General features: G+C 35.6%; 1 protein-coding gene across 1 annotated transcript in view; it reads left to right on the top strand.

The window, feature by feature from the left end:
* Nucleotides 1-3,983: 3,983 nt before the first annotated feature.
* PTPRQ (protein tyrosine phosphatase receptor type Q) overlaps nucleotides 3,984-18,680 on the top strand; it is a 99,796-nt gene continuing 85,099 nt past the window's right edge. The window contains exons 1-10 of the mRNA XM_005419270.2: nucleotides 3,984-4,037; nucleotides 4,500-4,611; nucleotides 5,289-5,515; nucleotides 7,685-7,754; nucleotides 9,779-9,978; nucleotides 11,377-11,626; nucleotides 12,764-12,892; nucleotides 13,644-13,790; nucleotides 15,491-15,663; nucleotides 17,995-18,208. Coding sequence (XP_005419327.1) covers nucleotides 3,984-4,037; nucleotides 4,500-4,611; nucleotides 5,289-5,515; nucleotides 7,685-7,754; nucleotides 9,779-9,978; nucleotides 11,377-11,626; nucleotides 12,764-12,892; nucleotides 13,644-13,790; nucleotides 15,491-15,663; nucleotides 17,995-18,208 — 1,576 coding nt within the window. The remainder of the gene's footprint in view (nucleotides 4,038-4,499; nucleotides 4,612-5,288; nucleotides 5,516-7,684; nucleotides 7,755-9,778; nucleotides 9,979-11,376; nucleotides 11,627-12,763; nucleotides 12,893-13,643; nucleotides 13,791-15,490; nucleotides 15,664-17,994; nucleotides 18,209-18,680) is intronic.

Genomic DNA, 18,680 nt, shown 5'->3' with positions numbered 1-18,680 from the left:
GGCATGGCTGGAAATATATCTTTGAAAAAAGCTTCCAGTTCTAACAAAGTAATATCTTGCCAGAATAGCTTCCTATACTTTTATAATTACCTTGAATTTTGTTTACAATTGTTTCTGGATCTCCTAATTTCTTGCAAGTCCATAGTCTCAGATTGCAGTACTGCTCCTGTGCAAGGACACAGAATGTTTAAGACAGTAAGAGGAATTGTAGTTCAGAGAGCTTAACAAAGTCCAGAAACCAGTACCTTGCACTCATTTTCTGTCTCTGAGCAAACATGTATTTTCCAATGCTCCTGTGATACAACATAAAAAAGAGGGAAATTTATTTGTGGCATAAATTTAGAAAAGATTTATATTGAATTCTGGGCTTCAAAAGCAGATAAAAAGAAACTAGTTGTAATCAGAAAGTTAATCAACTCCCAGATTTATAAATATGCATGTCACAGACCTCCTCTCTTTGATGGATGTTCTGTGGCTTGTTTGGACTATAACTCCTTAACTCAGTTAATAGTCAAGGAGGCTCTGCACTTAGTTATTCAAAGATAAGTGAATCTCTGAAAAAAAACAAGAACAAGTCCTGCAGATTCTTGTGAATGAAACATGCAGCAGAATATTCATTATCATGTTCCTGAAGATGCTTTTGTTCCTCAGATAAATATTTTCAAGAGAATTGTGGATGGGTCCTGAGTATGCCTAGATTATAGAAAGTATAATTTTATTGGTAAACCCTTAGGATTTTTTTCATGCTGAGTAATAGGCATATGTTAATTAGTATTTTTCATAAGGCTTCAAGCAAGATAAACTAATCATGTGGGAGATTCACTTTTTAGGGGGAATGGAAACATTTTTCTTTCCCAAGCAGCTGTGCTACACAGATAAATGGGGGTCTTATTAGTGAATTATCTGTGATTTTAGGAATCTTCATATAATAAAAAATACTATTTAAAAAAGAAAAAAGGGATAATCCCTGAGGCTGTGCTATTTACTCTGTCCCTAAGTGAGCAGATGAACAGTTTTCTAAAATTATGTGTCATATAATGTATTAGAAAACTTCAGAGTGACCAAAATCTCTACTCATGCTTACAGAGTGTTCCATTTTCATCCTGTGGTACCAGTGAGCAATGTTAGGGTTCTTAGGGAAGACCTCATAAAGTTGAAATTTTGTTCCATAAATTTCATAATGCACACAGGAGGTACATCCCCAAGTTTTATTTACCCTATGCAACATAGTGGCACTGTTTTCTATATATCCATACAAAGAGTTCTAAAATTTATATACATATTTCATGATGTTTTGAAGTCTCAAAACATTACTTTAGGTAAAAACTATTTATTTTTAAAAGCTGTTATTGTCTTATGTTTTAAGTACTAAGGATTAATCTTTTCTTTATTAATCTCAATAATTTTTACCATAGAACCTGCTGGGATATGTGGTCTCATATTAAAAATGGTAAATACTTTCTCTGCAACTGTAATGTGGAGTCCAACCAAGACTAACTTCACTTCTTATAAAGCATCTTTATCCAACAACACCTTCATAGAAAAGTTCAGAATTCCAGGAACAGTGACAGACTTCAGTGTTACAAACCTGACAGCTGGGGGCATTTACAATTTCACACTGAGAAGACTAAAAGGAAATATTGAAGGAGCTTCTGCTTTCCTTGAATTTGTAACAGGTCTGTATGGTTTCCTGCTTCCTCTTCCAGTGAATGGTAGCTGTCCCTAACACTGCATGTTTATCAGTGTGCATCTCACTTGAAATTTCAAGAGATCTTAGGTGTAATAGTTTGCTGTCATTGTGGGTATTACCTACTAAGCATATTACTTATACCCTATTCAAGCTGCATGTAGGGATACCTGTCAGAAACAAAATGTCTTTAGCTGTGCTGCATTTCTTTTGACCATTTTTAATATTTTGGATCTTATCCTGCAAAGAGGGTAACACAAGCTGAATTTTACCTTACAATTATTTCAGTAGGTTTTTTTCTTACAGTGAGTGAAGTTAAACAGATTTAGAAATATTTGCAGAATTAAGACTTTGGATTGTAGACTACACTCAGAAATTTATTGTGGGTCTGTACAAAAAGACCTCTACAAGCATAAAATCCAGCTTTAATGGAAGTTGAGATCCATGCAAAAAATAGGACTGATGAGAGCAGTAGGACTTAGAGTATACTAAAAAGAAGAACTTGTGCTCTCAGTTAAACTTGCACAACTCCACATATATTATTAATACTTTTTTGTTGTTAGTGTTAAAACCATGAGTTAAAAAAACATACATATAAGACAAATACAGATGGAATGTAAAATCTAAAGTTAGTATTTGGATATATTAATATTTCAGATTATTTGATGAACTGGAGTTATCTGTTTGAAACAATTATGCAACTTCGCATATTCTGTCTAAAGGGTTCATCAAAGATAAATAATCTTAGCAGATTTACAGCAAATACGAAAGGAATGGAAATCTTTCAGAGTTGAAGCCATAAATTACTCAGGCTGCACAGTATGATACTAATGTGTAAACTACTAGAAGATTTAGTCTGAATTCAGAAGAACCATGTTAGAAAGGCAGACAGAGGACTGAGTGCAAGGGTGAATCTGAAATGAGGCAAAGAGCATCACTGACTGGGCTTGCTCTGAGACATGAGCATGGGGAAAGCTGATAGCTGTGTGTGAATTCTAAAGTAGAAAGAAAACAGATGAACATGGCCAGAGATTGTAGAGGTGAACAAATTATAGTCTTATATGTAGATGACATTTTAATGATCTCCTGAAGAATTTAAAATCTTAATTTTTCATTCATTATTCATTATTAGGCTTAGAGTGAATAATATGCTAAATTTAGATACACTAATTTAAAGGTCTATTTAAAAGCAGAAGAAAATGGGATGTTGTAACATGAGCAGGTGGATATTTGGCTTTAATAAAAGGAGTAGAGTACCCAAATTTTGGGATCTTAACTGAGTAGAGTTCATGGAATTACTGGGATTCCAAAAACATGAAATGTATAAAATAGTTACCAGCCCTGTGGTAAGCAGCAGGACAAACACTAGCTGTATCTTGAATTTCAGCTGTAGCAGTAGTTATGTCAGCAGCAGTGCTAACTTTAAGGCTGAGGACAGCAGAAACCCCAGGATTGTGCAGAGATTTTGTTGTTAACTGAACACTGTGCAGAGACACTTGAGCTTGCTCTCTGTGAACAGGCATCCCAGCACAGTTGGGAGGCCATCAACCAAATCCCAGAGGTAGTGTAGCAACTGTAGGATCACGTGCTGCCATATCCAGACTAATCCTTTGCATACCAAGTAAACTCTTCTTGGATGCTTTTCTATTCAGTTGTAACTACTAATATATTTGAAATGAAGTTAAGTGAATGTCTTTTATTCCATCTCTTTCAGAACCTGCAAAGCCAGAAGGTCTTAAATTCTTCAATGTTTCATCATACTATTTTTCACTGTATTGGAGACTACCGTATGGACTTGTAGACAGATTTCATGTGGCTCTCGTTCCTGATCATGCGTCTGTTGTTATCCTAGATCTGGGAGCTAGGGAGTATCAAGTAAGTGCTTTTATTACAGGACTTCCAGGGCTGGCTTTTCCTTAAGTGCTGTGCTGATGAGGAATTCAGGCTTTCCTCCTTAGCTGTTTAATGCATATATGAATGTGAAAGTATTAATGAAAAGTTGGTGGGATAGGAGCAAATTTCAGCACCCACAGTTTGCTACCTAACAACAGGTAGTGAACTTACTGTTTTTTTAAAGCCTACTAGAAGGACACAGACCGTCATCCAAGGATTCATGAATAGTTTAACAAGGGAAGGGCAGAGCTATTGAGTAGTACAGACTCATTAATTGTGTACTTGCCGGGAAGATCTCTGCTTAAATCATTAATGCAGGCAACATTTCACTGCTAAGCCATCAAAAAGATATAGGAGCACTTTTTGATTCTGCTCTCTGGAACATATAATATTAACAGAAATAATGGTTGTTCTGGATGTTTTGCTTTTGTTTTTCATTGGAACTGCAAAGACACAGGTATTTTATACAATTTCTTGCTAAAAAAGTTAATAATCATGTTTACTGAAAAGGATGGGCTAGTTTAAGGGTCAAAAACTGGTTTTTCAGGCTTTGGTTTTTGTTCATTCTTTCAAAAAGGAGTTTTATAATGCTTCACATTTACTTTGATAATGATAATACAGAAAAACCTCTATAGATACATTGATAGGAGACTCTGGGATAAAATTAACTATTAATTTTATTGTTCTTCAATATTGAATGTTGCACACATCTTATGAAGGGTAGTTGACAGCAAAATACTCTATCTAACATATGTAGAAATTTAGTTATGAATTGCTCAAAATTTCCTGTGGTTTTTTTGTGCTTTTTTTTTTGTAGGGATATTTTCTGTTTGTTTGTTTTGGGGTTTTTTCGAGGAAAAAGGGGCTCGTTTTTGTGATTCTTCATAAAAGGCTTAAACAAAATTATGTCCTATTTCAGGCTGATTTTTCCAATACTCTTCCTGGAACAACATACAATGTTACAGTTTCTGCAGTTTCTTCGTCAGTCTATAGTTCACCTGCAAGTAGAACTGTGACAACAAATGTGACAAGTGAGTTAAAAATGACTGATGAAATTTTGTTCATTTTTTAAACAATGCTTTCTTATGTTTGTTATGTGCACAGTAATGTCCAAGATATTATAATCAATTTTGAGCATTCATTAAAATTTTTCATCTTCTTTATTATTTAAAAATACACTGAATTGGAAGTGCTCTATGAGAGCTTAAAAATTTACAAACTTTTGAAAAATTTTCTATTGTGTCAGGTAATAATATCCAGACTCTGATTTATACCTATAGTAGTACATAAAGAAATGTTCAGAGCTATTTCCAACAAAATGTAGCTAAAGCAGATGTGCTTTTTAAGAGAGTACACTTTAATTGAGTGCTAGAATATGTCATATGTTAAATTGGCATTAAACTCTGTTTTTTAACAAAGTTCTTGACCAATACATTTTTTACATTCTTACAGAATAATGTTTCTGGTGTTCCAAAATTGACCTAATAATTTCTAACAGGACTCTAGCAAGAAAAAAAGATTTTTATTCAGAAGTACATCAGTTTTCAGTATTTTTATGAGGTTATGCTGGCAAATGCTTTAATTTCTGTGAATGTGTCTCCACTCTCATGAATCTTAATTAAAAATTGGTTTACATGTGTGTGCTTGTGTGTGTGCATATGTATGTGTGTGTGCACACATATATAATTTTTTTAAAATTTTTTTTTAGATCCTGGGCCACCTGTGTTCGTTGCAGGTGAACGAGTGGGTTCTGCTGGGATTTTGCTGTCATGGAACACACCCCTCTATCCAAATGGGAGAATTCTATCCTATATTGTTAAGTATAAAGAAGTCTGCCCATGGATGCAAACAGTTTATACACAGGTCACAACAAAGCCAGATAGTTTGGAAGTTCTTCTCACCAGTCTTAACCCTGGAACAACTTATGAAATTATGGTAAAGGCTTTACAAACACCTCTCAGTATTTTGAATTCTGATTTATTGTAAATTGTGTGAGTTTATAGTAGTTTCCTGTAGAGTTTTCTGAGGGACCATGTTATTTACTGTTGTCATATAACAAAATATATTTGCCAGATATCTGTTTATTTGAGTTTATTTGAGTTGTGTTTTTAAAATCCACTTAAAAATGTCCCAGTCAAACTTGCAATGAAATGTACCTGCTTCTACTGATATTTGAATTAATAGATGGCATTATGTGGTAAAACATAAAAGCAAAGGGTAGAATTTTTGGGCACATCTAAATCCTTCTCTTTCTTCATTGAGATTTAATCTTTGAAATTACTGGTGTGCTTTGCATGTTATGTGTAGGTTACTAAATCATCTCAGCCAGATCCAAAAAAGCATGTCTTCCATATATAGAACTTTTTTGCACTGAGATTAGGCACTCCTGATCCATCTCTGAAGTCTTCAACAATAGATGACTGCAGATGGGCAGAAATTAACTTCTCTCTTGGCAGTATTTGCCAAGCAATTATTTGTCTGCTTTACTCTTTCATAAGAACCTTGGAGAGGTTCCTCTTTTCAATACCAAGAATTTAATGAAAATATGTGTTGATTTGCTTCATTCCATTCTGTTGCCTTGAAGCTGTACATATGAGGTAGGGGTTTCCATGTCTGTCTTAATGTTAGTTTTGTTTCTGACCTCTTTCTACAAGAGCTGCCTTGAGATGAGGTAATTAAAACAATGTTTAGGTGAGGATGTAGTTTAAGATTTATATGGTGTAATTTAAATACTGTAAGAATTTCCTGACTACATGTCAACCCCTGAAAATCTCCAGTCAATTTCCTCAGCTATTGCAATTACTTCATCAATTTCTAAGGATGTTTCAAGATTGTCCCTGTGAAGCACAAGTAGGTAGGGTTGGCTGTAGCCGTGAAGTGGGTGTGCATGTGTTTGTGTGGCTTAGGAAGGAGCTAGCCAGTGACACAGGTTGTTGTTGTCATCCTAGATTGTCTTTGATGCTACCTTGTATTCCTTTGCTGTGTTTGTCTGTTGTAGCTTTATCCTTTTGTTTAATCTTTACAGTGTTTGAAAAGCACACTGTTTAGTGCCAAGAAGTGATTAGAGCAAGTTTTCCTTTCTGGCCTGAGGCCTTCTGTTTTCTTTTGTCCTTTGCTACCCTCTGTGTGCTGTCTGTCACTTCTACAGTGATCCACACTTATTTTTTTTCACACCCACCCCTTCTCACCCTGCCTTCCCCACAGTCTGCACTGTCAGCTCCCTAAACCCCAGGGCCACAGACTTGTTGCCTTACATTGCCAGCTATAATCTTGCTGGAGGGCTTTTCACTTTGCTTCTTCTTTCCCACACCTCTCACCATCACTGTTGGAATTTTACTCATGTTTACCTTTTGTTGTCCCTTTTACTTATTTTCAAAAAAAGTAGTTAGACTTCCTTCCTCTTTCTTCCTAAGTACTGGATGCCATGGCCCATCACTGAGTTGAATTGTCAACAAACCCTACCTAGATTGCAGAGCAAATGGCATTGTTGTTTCGTTCATCTCCATAAATTTTACCGAAGTTTTGATACATTGCTTTTCTGTGGGAAGACTTATCCATGATTGTGAGCACTGAAGCATTTCCATCATAAAGTACATCTACACTCTCCCTACCTTTCTGCAAAAAGTCATGCTTACCTTGGGGTTCTGTTTCGAGGAAAGTTCCTCTCACTAGCCTACAGGAAACAGAGAAATAAAAGGTAGCTTATTCTCCTTTTTACCCCTTTAAGTTATAGTAAATATAATAGAAATGCAGAATCTGAAGTGTATTGTGGTAAGAAAAAGGAGTGTTACTGATGTTATTCTTGTTGTGGATTTTTGCATAAAACAGGGGCTAATAAGATAGGGATCCTCTTTTCATGTGTGGATATTCACATGTGGTTTTCTCAATTTCTTATGCTGTTGCATACTTTTTCCCTTTTATTTTTTTACATTTAAACATTGAGTATAAATTATACACCACAACTATAAAGGGCATGTTCATCTGTATATTTATAGTTTAAAAGCTAAAAGTTGTATCTCTGTGTATCCTTAGGATTTTCATATTCCCTGAGACAGTATATACTGTAGATTTTCTAATGTGGGTCCTTTCTGGTTTTTTCTGTAGGTTGCTGCTGAGAACAGTGCTGGTATTGGAGTGTTTAGCGATCCTTTCCTTTTCCAGACCGCAGAAAGTGGTAAATTTAATAAAGCTGTTAATTATTTTGATTACATTTGCTCTAATTTGTTCAAATAAATTTCCATGATGAATTTCATACTTGAACAAATTCCAATGCATTTAGAACAAAATCCTTATTCTTATTCTGTCACTCAGTGACAAAGTTTCATTTAGGTCTATTTGCTAACAACGGCATTTAGGGTGTCCCCATCGGGATGTTTGTTGTACACAAAGTCTGCTTTTCTTGGAGTTTTCCTATGCCAGTTTCTAGGTAGGCAGCTTCCAGAAAGCAAGGTCATAGCAGAGCAGAACTACCTATCAAGTGGATCCATCTGCTGTTGCCTGCAACAGTTCTAGGAGACAGACTTTGTTGTGGGATCAGCTCTGCCATTGTCTGCTGAGTCAATCTGTATTTGTTTAGTAATGGGTTCTAAGAACTTCAGCACAGGATGTCTCTTATTAAATTTTTATGCATTGATTCTGAAGGTAAAAAAAATCTGAAATGAAAATTTGATTTGGTGGTTTTGAAGATTAAAACACATCGTCTGAGTTTGCACAATCTTTACTAATTTAGTGTTTGTGGTCTCGCTCGTGCTCCAGGAGCAGTTGTGCCTTGGCTGATGAGCTTGCACCAGTGCACCTGTGAACCAGTCTCAATGGAATGCAGAGCTTGTGTTGCCAAGGCAGTGACTGCCCATCTGGGTTTAGGCTGCTTTCTCTTCCTGTGCAAACTGCAGAGTGAGATAATTTAATTAATGGCAGAAATCATCACTCTGAACAAATAATGCAATAATTTATGAACCCAATATAAGGAGGAGTGGTAAACTTGTCACATGGATCTATGTGATATCATTATTCTTTACTATTTGTGTATTATTGCTGGTAAAAAACCTTATTTCTGTGAGCTTTATTATTTACTCCTGTTTGAAAGAGGACAGCACTGGCATTTCTCCATATGAGAACATAAGATTTTTATTTTTGGAAGCATTTCTGTCTACATTTTTATTAAACCTAAAATGCTTTACTATAAATGTAATTGAAAGGTTTCTTCAAATTATTGGTGAGTTATGTGTCATTGGTATAACATTTATACTTTTACTTTCTCACCTTTTTTTTGTTCTAATTCTTGCTTTGATGGCTAAGGAAAGCTAAATATCTTAATCAACATAAAGATGGGAAATTTAAAGTGAGAAAGTTAGCCAGAAGATAAAATTATTTAAATATAAAGGTTGAATTTTGGGAGGAGGGGAAAAGAGGTGAAAGATGTGGAAGAGATTTAGCAGGACTGAAAGCACTAAATATGAGGCTTGGAGGAGCTGTCTCTATTCACCTGTGGAAGGTCTGTAATTGTGGAATGCCTTTTTTAAAAAGACTGTGAAAAGCCTTTTCTCCTTGGTAGTAAGACAGCTATTGCCGAACCTGCTGCTGACTCTGCCACATGTAGGCAGCATTAAGACATGGCCACAGGGCTCTAATTCCCAGGAGATTTCAGCATGTAAAATAGCATGTAAAATCTGATTTAGATGCTGCATCTCATTCCTTTGTGCTGTGATTAGTACTGATGCTCTGAAAAAGGCCACAGAGACTATCACTGATACAAAGAGCAGCATTTATGCAGTAATAGTGAATATTCCAAATTAATTGAGTTACTTAAAGCTATGTGCAGCAGAAAAGATGACACAGGTAAAGTGAAATAAAACACACAGTGTTATCAAATGGTGTTAACCAGAAAAAAAAATACAGCAATTTTTTTCTACTTCTGGGACAGTAGATGACTTTCTTCTAAGAAGAAAATTTCTAAGTTGACCAAGCCAATTATTACATATATAATGTGACTGAAATACTTATATTTCTCACTTAAACCAGATTGAAAAATATCTGGTTGTATATCAGCTACATTGCATGTGTTTTTTAAATGTTTTTTATGTGTTTGCTTCAGAATTTGGAAGCTAGAAATGGCATTAAAAAAAGAGAAGAATTTGCTGCTTTTCAGTGTTGAGAAGAAAAGTTTGTCTCACTGCTTTTGTTTGTTTTGTTTTCAAGCTCCAGGTAAAGTAGTGAACCTCACAGTTGAAGCTTTAAATTCTTCAGCTGTAAATCTGATCTGGTTTCTCCCTCGGCAACCAAATGGAAAGATAACTAGTTTCAAGATTAGTGTGAAACATGCAAGAAGTGGAATTGTAGTGAAAGATGTCTTGGTTAAAGTAGAGGACCTTCTGTCTGGGAGGTTACCAGAATGTAATGTAAGTGCTACAAACCTTCTAAATCAGAAATAGACACAGCCCACAGAATATAGTTTTACATTTAAAATTTGAGACATAAAAATGTGGAGGCTTGCTTTTTAGAAAGATTCAAAAACCTTACAGATTTAGTCCCAAGACAGGATAAGATGGATGAAGAAAAACCTTTCTGTTCAAAGTAGTTTAAATGGAATACTTTTGCTTGAAAAGTTCAATTTAATCAAAGTAAAAATGTTATGAAAGGTTAAGTTTGGCATCCTTTTAACAGAAAATAATGAAATAGAAAATTTCTGTGGTTTTCATCTTTCCATTTTTTATCTTTGTATTTTACATGCAATTCAGTTAGAAAAAAACAAGAACACACATGGATTTTTCTGGTCAGTGAAGACATATAGTATTGTTAATATCTTATTTTCAATATAGTATGATATTTTTGATATAGTGTGACATTTTTGTATTTTAGAAGTATGCTTTAATCTGTGTCGCACATTTTAATATTTTTAAAATACTTCTTATACCAAAATAAAAGCTGAACATGATTGGCAGAGTGATTTTCAAAAATAGGGTTGCAGTCTGAATTGTTCTTATTGTTGAATTCAGACCTGTAACCATTGTATCCTTTTGGAATTTCTTGAAGAAAATTCTCTCTTCTAGAATTTTTTTTCTCTTTTTCCTTCTTACTTTGAGCACAGTTTAGCAGTTACTGAAATGTCAAAATGTCACGTAACCAAACTTTTTTTTCCTTTGACTTTTTAAAAAATTTCTTACACTGAGTGCTTTAATGAAAAGTGCAGTTTTAAATTACATAAGTTAACATAAATTTGGTTTCAGTTTTTATTTGAAAGATCATTTTAGGCATTGCAAAGCTTCCTAACACCAGGCTGTTTTAATTCAGCTCTGAGAAGGCAGGCTGCCATCTACTGAACCATAAGCATTGGTCACCACAATGCCTAGCAACTTTTCAGAGTTGCCTCCTGACACAATGGATTAAGAAACTCCTGTCTGGTTTTATCCATGATGTGTGCATATATGTATGTTATGCATGTGTGTGCACATACACATATACAACATATATGTGATGCAAAAGGACCTTGCTAGGGAATGTTTTTTCAAGAGACAGACTGAATGCTGAAAACGGAAACTGGGAATAATTAAATGAATCCTAGAGAGATGCTTCTGTTCAGTCAGATTTGAGATCTTGAATAAGGCAGGAAATTATAACACTATCACTTAACAGGATGCACTAGCACAGTCTGCCTAAATTTGGAAACTGAAGTACAAAAAGGAGAACCAGTTCAGGGTAATTTTTTTCAAAGATGGTCAGCCTTTTTTTAAGCCTACATTTATTTACAATTATTGGTTATAGATGCACCTTATTATGTTTCTTACTTTTACTTTTAGGATAAGAGTGAATCTTTTTTGTGGAGTACTACCACTCCTTCAACTACTTTTGGGAAATCCACAAGTCTTTCACAGACTACAGTGACACCAAGTACAGAGGCAGCAAGTCAGATGAGCTCTGTTTGGAGTGAACCAATCAGCTTTGTTGTAACTAACCTCAGGCCATACACCACCTATCTTTTTGAAGTGTCTGCAGTTACCACTGAAGCAGGCTACATTGACAGTGCAATTGTCCGGACACCAGAATCAGGTATGTTAAATACATATGGCTCTAAAATGGCAATAAAGTTCTCAGATTTGTGTGAAAAACTTCTTTCTGCTGCAAGTTACTTCTGTCCTAATCTGTCTTTTTCTGTATCATGCTTTTGTATTTTCATGATTGATTACTTAATTTTACCTGATGGAAACAATTGAAAATGCATATATATTTATGTATATAATAATGTACAGTGAGTGAGAGTTCACTTGTTGTTAGAAGTCAAAGATACCAAGAAACTCAGAACAGATCAAATTTTATGAAAAACTGAGGACAATTTAAGAACTGCTAGTAATAGAATAATGGTAGAAGAATTGAAAATAAAGATGAAGGGTCATAGCTGTCAGGCATCATATTGTTAAAGGATGTGTTTTGTGTACATAGAAATGCACTTTAAGCTTCTTTGCCTTTGTTGAGAAATAAGCAATAATGAAGAAAACTCCTGTACTTTTGTTGCCAATCTGCACCTATTGCAGAAAGTTGTTCAGTGCTGAAGAAATCTTCAAGCACCTGGTGAAGTTGATTTTTGATTACTTGCAATGCACTGAGAAGCTGGAATTGGAAGCAATGGTCCATGAGCAGCACTTTTATAATGGCTTAGGTAGTGGGAGCACTGTTAGCAGAGCTATACAAAAAAGGCATTCCAGAGGAATGGTATTCTGGCTTTCTGTTTGCTAATACATCATTCTTTTGCTTGACATGATTTGATGTTACTCAGTTCCCTTTCATACATACAAAATAGATAGCACTGTTCAGATAAAAAGGAATTTTATTTCCTCCTAAAAATGTTCAGTTGAATTGCTTTGATAGAATTTCAATAGCCTTAGTTTGCTGCTCTCTCTAGGGTTAATGAAATTTTGGTCAGTTTCTCTTCTAATGATTTAAGAGCTATTTTCCAGTTTATTTTTCACCTTTGCCTTTTAGAGATTATTTCCATACTATCAACTCTCTTGATACCTTCCCTGAGAATTACCTTAAATCATAAATTAAGTAATTTTAATGGTATGCTTTTATGGCTTCCCTTCAGAATATTTCATGTTTATGTTTAAAATGAGTTGTCTGTTATGGGGTTCTTGGACATCCCAATATAAAGTATTTTATGTTCAAAGACTTTTTCCAATATTGTTTAAGTTCCAGAAGACCCACCACAGAATTTTGCCAAGAGCAACATCACAGCAAAGTCTTTCTCAGTAATGTGGGACCCACCAACCATTGTAACAGGGAAATTCAGTTACAGAGTTGAGCTGTATGGACCATCTGGTAAGTCAGACTTGATGTTACCATTTCTTTTTATTTTTTTGTGATTATTTCTTTACACATTCTTCTGGGCCTGCCAATCAAAAATGGATAGTCAAAAGCAGTGTTATAGATACCTTTATTACTATTATATGTTTTAATGGTTTGTAGATTAATTTTAAGATAAAAGTCAGTCCATCACAAGGAAGAGTATAAAGTTAAATTCACATTAGATATTCCTAGGAATGGATAAAATCAACTTCTCCTCAATTTTTCAGGAGATGCGCAGGTTAAGCACAGCTGAATTGCTGTGCTTATATATCTAAATCTTTACTTTTTTCTGTTTTTGTTAAAGATTTCTCGAGAATGTTCATTCTCATGCAGTATGCAATCAACTCTTTAAATCTGTTTTGACGTTTTTGCATTTTTTTTAAACTCAGACATATATAGATACAGAAATTATAGAACTGTCTGTAGTTAAGTAAGACATAAGCATAAGCTGTATTTTAATGTTTTTATGGGACCACACAGGAAAAGTAAGATACATTTTTAAAAATCTCTTACTCTTAAAACTCACACCTCCTTGAAGTGGCTTGTTTGGTTGTCTGGTTGGTTTGTTGTTTTATTCCCCATATATTCAGCATTATTCCACTAAAGTTGATTCTTGATTAGCCTTTCCCTGAACAAATTTGTCCTTTCATTTGTTCATCATACCAGAAAGTAGTCATGGACTGTTTCTCTTTTAGACCTAAAATCTCTTTGTTTTTAATTCCAGGTCATGTTCTAGATAACAGTACAAAAGACCTGAAGTTCGTGTTTAGTAACCTTGTGCCGTTTACAGCATACGACGTCTTCGTCAGCGCTGAGACGAGCGCTGGGGTGGGGCCAAAGACCAACCTCACAGTTTTTACTCCTGCAGATGGTAAGTAAGCACAGAGAGGCAAAACAAATGGATTGAACATGATGAAGGCTTTCAGTTTTCCCTTCAGAGCCTTAAAGGTACTTTGCAAGATGTAAGAGTCCTACAAGAGATGAAAAGAAAATAAATCAGCTGAATATTATTACACCTTTTTCTTTTTTCAAGTTCATATTCTTTCAGTACATTTATCCGCTATCAAAAGCCTTCAGAGATTGTGAAAGAAATGTAGTGTCTTTTTAACAGAACTAGTTGATTTCAGGTACAGTAATTAAGTTGCAGGGCCCCCTCTGCCCCGTTAGATGGCAGCAAGAGGAAAAGAAAGCACAGTGCAGATTCCCCCGCTGGCTCGTTCAGCACCCTGCTCCTTATGAAGCCTCTCCTGTGACTCATCCTCACCAAATCCAAGGCCCCGTCTGCGATAGAGCCCCCCTCAGCAGCGAGGCAGGCCCCACATGGAGGGCTTGTCCCAGTACAGCCAGGTGGCTGGTTCTGCCTCTGAGCCCTCAGTCCTGTGGAATTGTGGTCCCAAATGGCCAACTCACCAGGTTAGAATCCTTGTCTGCGCTGAAATGCAGATTTATCTCACATATATGTGAGATTGTGCAGGATTCTTGGTCAGCATTTGAGGATGAAAGGAGGAAAAATTGAGAGTTGGTGTGTAATAGAGGCAGTTTCAAGATGGTTATTTCTGTCTTTTGTGCTGCACGACAAAAATTTAGAAAATCTCTGCCTCAGGGATTGCTGGCAATGTTTGTTGTCAAGGTGTAACACTGGGAGGAAAGCCTATCTTTATTTATTTATCATATTCTTTCCTGAATGATCTTCTTCAGGCAACTCTCAGAGACAATTTCCAGAGATGACCTACCTGAATACAGGTGCTCATCTTTTGTTGAGATGCACTGACAGAAGCCATAGGGAATTTTCATGGATTTGGGGTACTTTTAGCATAACACAGAGTGTCTTATTTTAATGCCAAATCTAAAACTCCTCCTTATACAAGTAATTTCAAAAATGCCTGGTATTGATGTGTATTAGGAAAAAAAAATTCTTTTTGTATAAAATCTGAATATCATCCTATTGAATATAAATGTATTTCACCTCTGGTGGTCCTATGGAAGTTACAATATAATTAAGACTGAAATTTTAATGAAATTTATATAAACTTATAAATATTACATATATATATATTCACACACATATATAATATAAATAAAATTGCATAAACCTAAATAAAATTATATAAACCTTTTGTAAAAGGGAGCTTAACAAACTGTATCACATTAATTTTTTTTCCACAGCTTTTTTACTTCATTCTTCTATGGCTTTGATTATTTTAGAGTTAACCTTTTATTTTCAAGAATACTTAAGTATTTTCAAGAATACTTAAGAGTCCATATAGGAAAATAGCAAAGGTCTGCTTGATTCCAACCAAGTAGACCTCAGTAGAGCAATCCTGGTTTACATCATCTTAGTCTCTAACCATATTCATACCTGTCTTATGTGTTTAAAAAAGTCTGCATATTTTTCGAACTGTAACTTGTTTGCTAAGAAAACATGTGAAGTAAGTCTCTACCCTGCACAGGGTCAACTCAAAAGATAAGGATGTGAAATTGGATTGTCTATTGTACTTTGTATACAGTGCTGAAAAACCTTGTAATAATCACAAGTGTTTGATGAACTGAAATTTCTTCTTGAATATTTAGTCCCAGGCGCTGTATCAGATTTACAACTAGCAGAAGTGGAAGCGACATATATAAAAATTACTTGGAGAAAGCCACAACAACCAAATGGAATCATTACCCAGTACAGAGTTAAAGTACATGTGCAGGCAACACTTGCCACTCTGGAAAACACTATTCTTGGAGATAAAAATAAGGTATTATTTTATATTTTTTAATATATGTTAGATTAAATTTGCTGTCTGCCTTATCTGACATTTGTAGAATGAGTTAGCTCCCACAGATAAGTTGTCAATTTTTTTAAAAGCCATCTTCCTCAGTCCACTCTCTTTCTCTGACTGGCTTTCTAAAGGTTCCAATAATACTGTTTCCACAACATGAAAAATTAAATCATTCTGGTAAAATGATCCAGCTGCTGAAGGCAGGAAGCCACAGCCCACAGTGCTTGAGTTCTTTGCAGCCGGACTGTAAAGAGTAAAGAATTGGATGCCTAGATTTATACACAGCCACTCAGTCAAGCCTCTAGGAGACGTGGGTACAGACCCTGTGAATTCAGCAGAAGTGTCCAAAAGCTAGCTAAGTGTTTTACTAGCAAGGCAGACAGGCTTAGACATCTCTGCCTCCTTTTGTATCCTTAAATTCACGTGTGTGATCCTACATGCTTAGCTCCATGCTGTGGTTGTGTACTAAGGATATCTGTGCACACCTATGGGATCGTATCTCTGAGGGGACTTAGGCTGTCAATCAGTCAAGCTTCTGGATTTTGGGTGCTGGTGTGCTATATGTGCTTAGAGCAGCTCTGAGTATGCAGCACAGAACTGTAGACCCCTGGCAAACATTCAGCTCAGGATTTAATTCTTTCTGGGTAGGGCTTTTTGGATGAATTTTGGAAACAGGTGCCCAAAGTCTGCATAATTCCTTATTTTTTCAGGCAGTGATGTCTTTCACTGGATCTGGATCTAAGTTTTTGATGTAGGGCTCAAGGAAGGAGTTCACTTTCAAGTTGAATGATATACATTAAATAGAGCCCTGGAGTCAAATGTTAAATAAGGAGCAAGGGGAAAAAAGTTAGGATAAGGATCCATTCATTAAACCAGGCAAGCATCCTTGGAAAAAGAAAGAATATAACTCTGCAATTAAAGATTGTATCACAGTCCAGACACAAAAAATTATAGTCTGCATAAAAATGTTTTGGTGATGGAATTTCCCAATTTTTGAGTTCTTAGTAGGGTATCATTGCTGCTTTATTATAATTTATACAATGTAATTTTCTAATTAAAAAACAAAGCAAATAATAAACAGCCTTACTTTGTCTAGAACTGCATTGACCACAGCTTAGAGCAGCTACAGGGCTTGAACTGACAGACCTACTGTGCTAATGGTACCCAAAAACCAGTAGCAATAAAAAGCTGTTGTCTTATGTGTGGAAAATCCTCAGAACCAAAAAGTATTTCCATGTGGCCTAGTATTTTGCTAGAAAATGCTGGTGAAGATGAATCATACACAGTTTTTACCTCTTGGTACTTAGGTGAGATTGATGCTCTGTCTGTGCCTGTGCCTAATGTACCTCTTGTAAAGGAGTAAAAATGTGGCTTTGCCCTTTCTCTGCCCAGAGTCCATAGGGAAAGGACTAATGTGTATTAGTTACATCACTGTAAAAACATGTCTTTCTGGCAATGAGGTGGGCCATATATGTGAGTGGGGAGTGTTCCAGAAACAAAGCAGAACAATTCAGAGATGCTTGAGTCCTGGATTTGGTCCCAGATTTTGAAGGGGCATGAAGATCTGGTACTAACACACCATTTTGTACCTATGCTCTAGCCTCTCTCTCTTTTCTGCTTGTGTTTCTCCTCTCTTGGTTGTTCTTGCTCCACTTATATCTGCTGCCATCCCTTTCCAACATTTTTTCTTTGCATCTTCTGTCCTACGGGCCCCTATATCACTTTACCTCCCCTACGCTCTCCCTTTTCTCATATATACACCCTTATTTTTCTCTCCCCTTTATTTAATCAGCTTCTGGTTTTCTCCCTCTCCTCTTATTGCTTCTCAGAGATTTAGTCAGCCTGCTAATCCTTTTCTTGAGGGACTGGAAGGGCCATCTGAAGTCCTCTTCAATGCCTGCTGCCTTCTTTCAGGAGATAGTACAAATAAAATCTCCCAAGTTCAAATGTGTATCTATTCAATATAGCTCTAAAATTATAGCTGTAAAATTAAAGGCCTTACTTTAAAATTGCCACATTAATATTAATATATGTATTTTAAGAATTGTTTAAAAAAAAATGGTGGTGTTTGATTAAACAATAACCAGAAGGAAATGTTGTGGGCTACTGGCAGCTGAACATTTTTATGACAAAGCTTATATTTTAAAAATTATTCTAATGATCAGTAATGTTTGTATGCCAAAATTTATATAGTATTTACATGCATGTACAAACATACAAGTATAATTTCTATATTATATATAAATTTAATGATATAATTTAATGATGACTAGGTTTGTGATTCCTTTTTTTATTTTTAATTTATAGTATCTGATTGATTCCTTGGAACCATATGCAATAAATGAAAATATCAAACCTCCTTCTCTCCCTTGGAATTCAATGGAAGCAGACAATGATTTATATGAAGGTTCAGCTGAAATGTTTTCCAACATCCAGACAGCTTCCCCAGTAATATTTACAAGTGTACCTGGTGATAATTTGCCTGGTATAAATGGAGCTATAGAATTACATTCTGCTTTGGGTAAGATATTTTAGAGTATTTTTCTATCTGCTTCTTTGTGCTGAAAGACCCCCATCACTGTCCCAGATATGATCTTTAGCACATGGTTCAAGCAAATTATAAATGGGTCATTTGCTGGAGTCAGATTTTTTTACTAGCAAATAACCTTCTGAAGCAAATGGGAATGCCACACAGGCAGGAACTAGCCCCTTGTCACCCAGCTGACCTTCTTCCTAGGGAAAGGAGCACCCGAGAGCCATCAGCCAAGCTGCATAGACAATCAGTTATTACAGTTGCCAAAGCAGGTGTGATTGTCAGGGATTAACATATCTCCAAGCCCTTCAGAGACCTTGATTTTTCTAAGCCTTTTGACTAATAGGTTTTCAAATGTCAGTGAAGGTAAATAGGTCAGAAAGTTACAACTTTGCTGTATGGGTTACAAACAGGTGGAGATGACCCCATGACATGGTGATGTCGTTAGTGAGTACACTTG

This window comes from Geospiza fortis, unplaced genomic scaffold, assembly GCF_000277835.1.
Source record: "Geospiza fortis unplaced genomic scaffold, GeoFor_1.0 scaffold166, whole genome shotgun sequence".
NCBI classification, from domain to species: Eukaryota; Metazoa; Chordata; class Aves; order Passeriformes; family Thraupidae; genus Geospiza; species Geospiza fortis.
The sequence above is the reverse complement of the archived record's forward strand: the minus strand, read 5'-3'. Positions and strand labels throughout refer to the sequence as shown.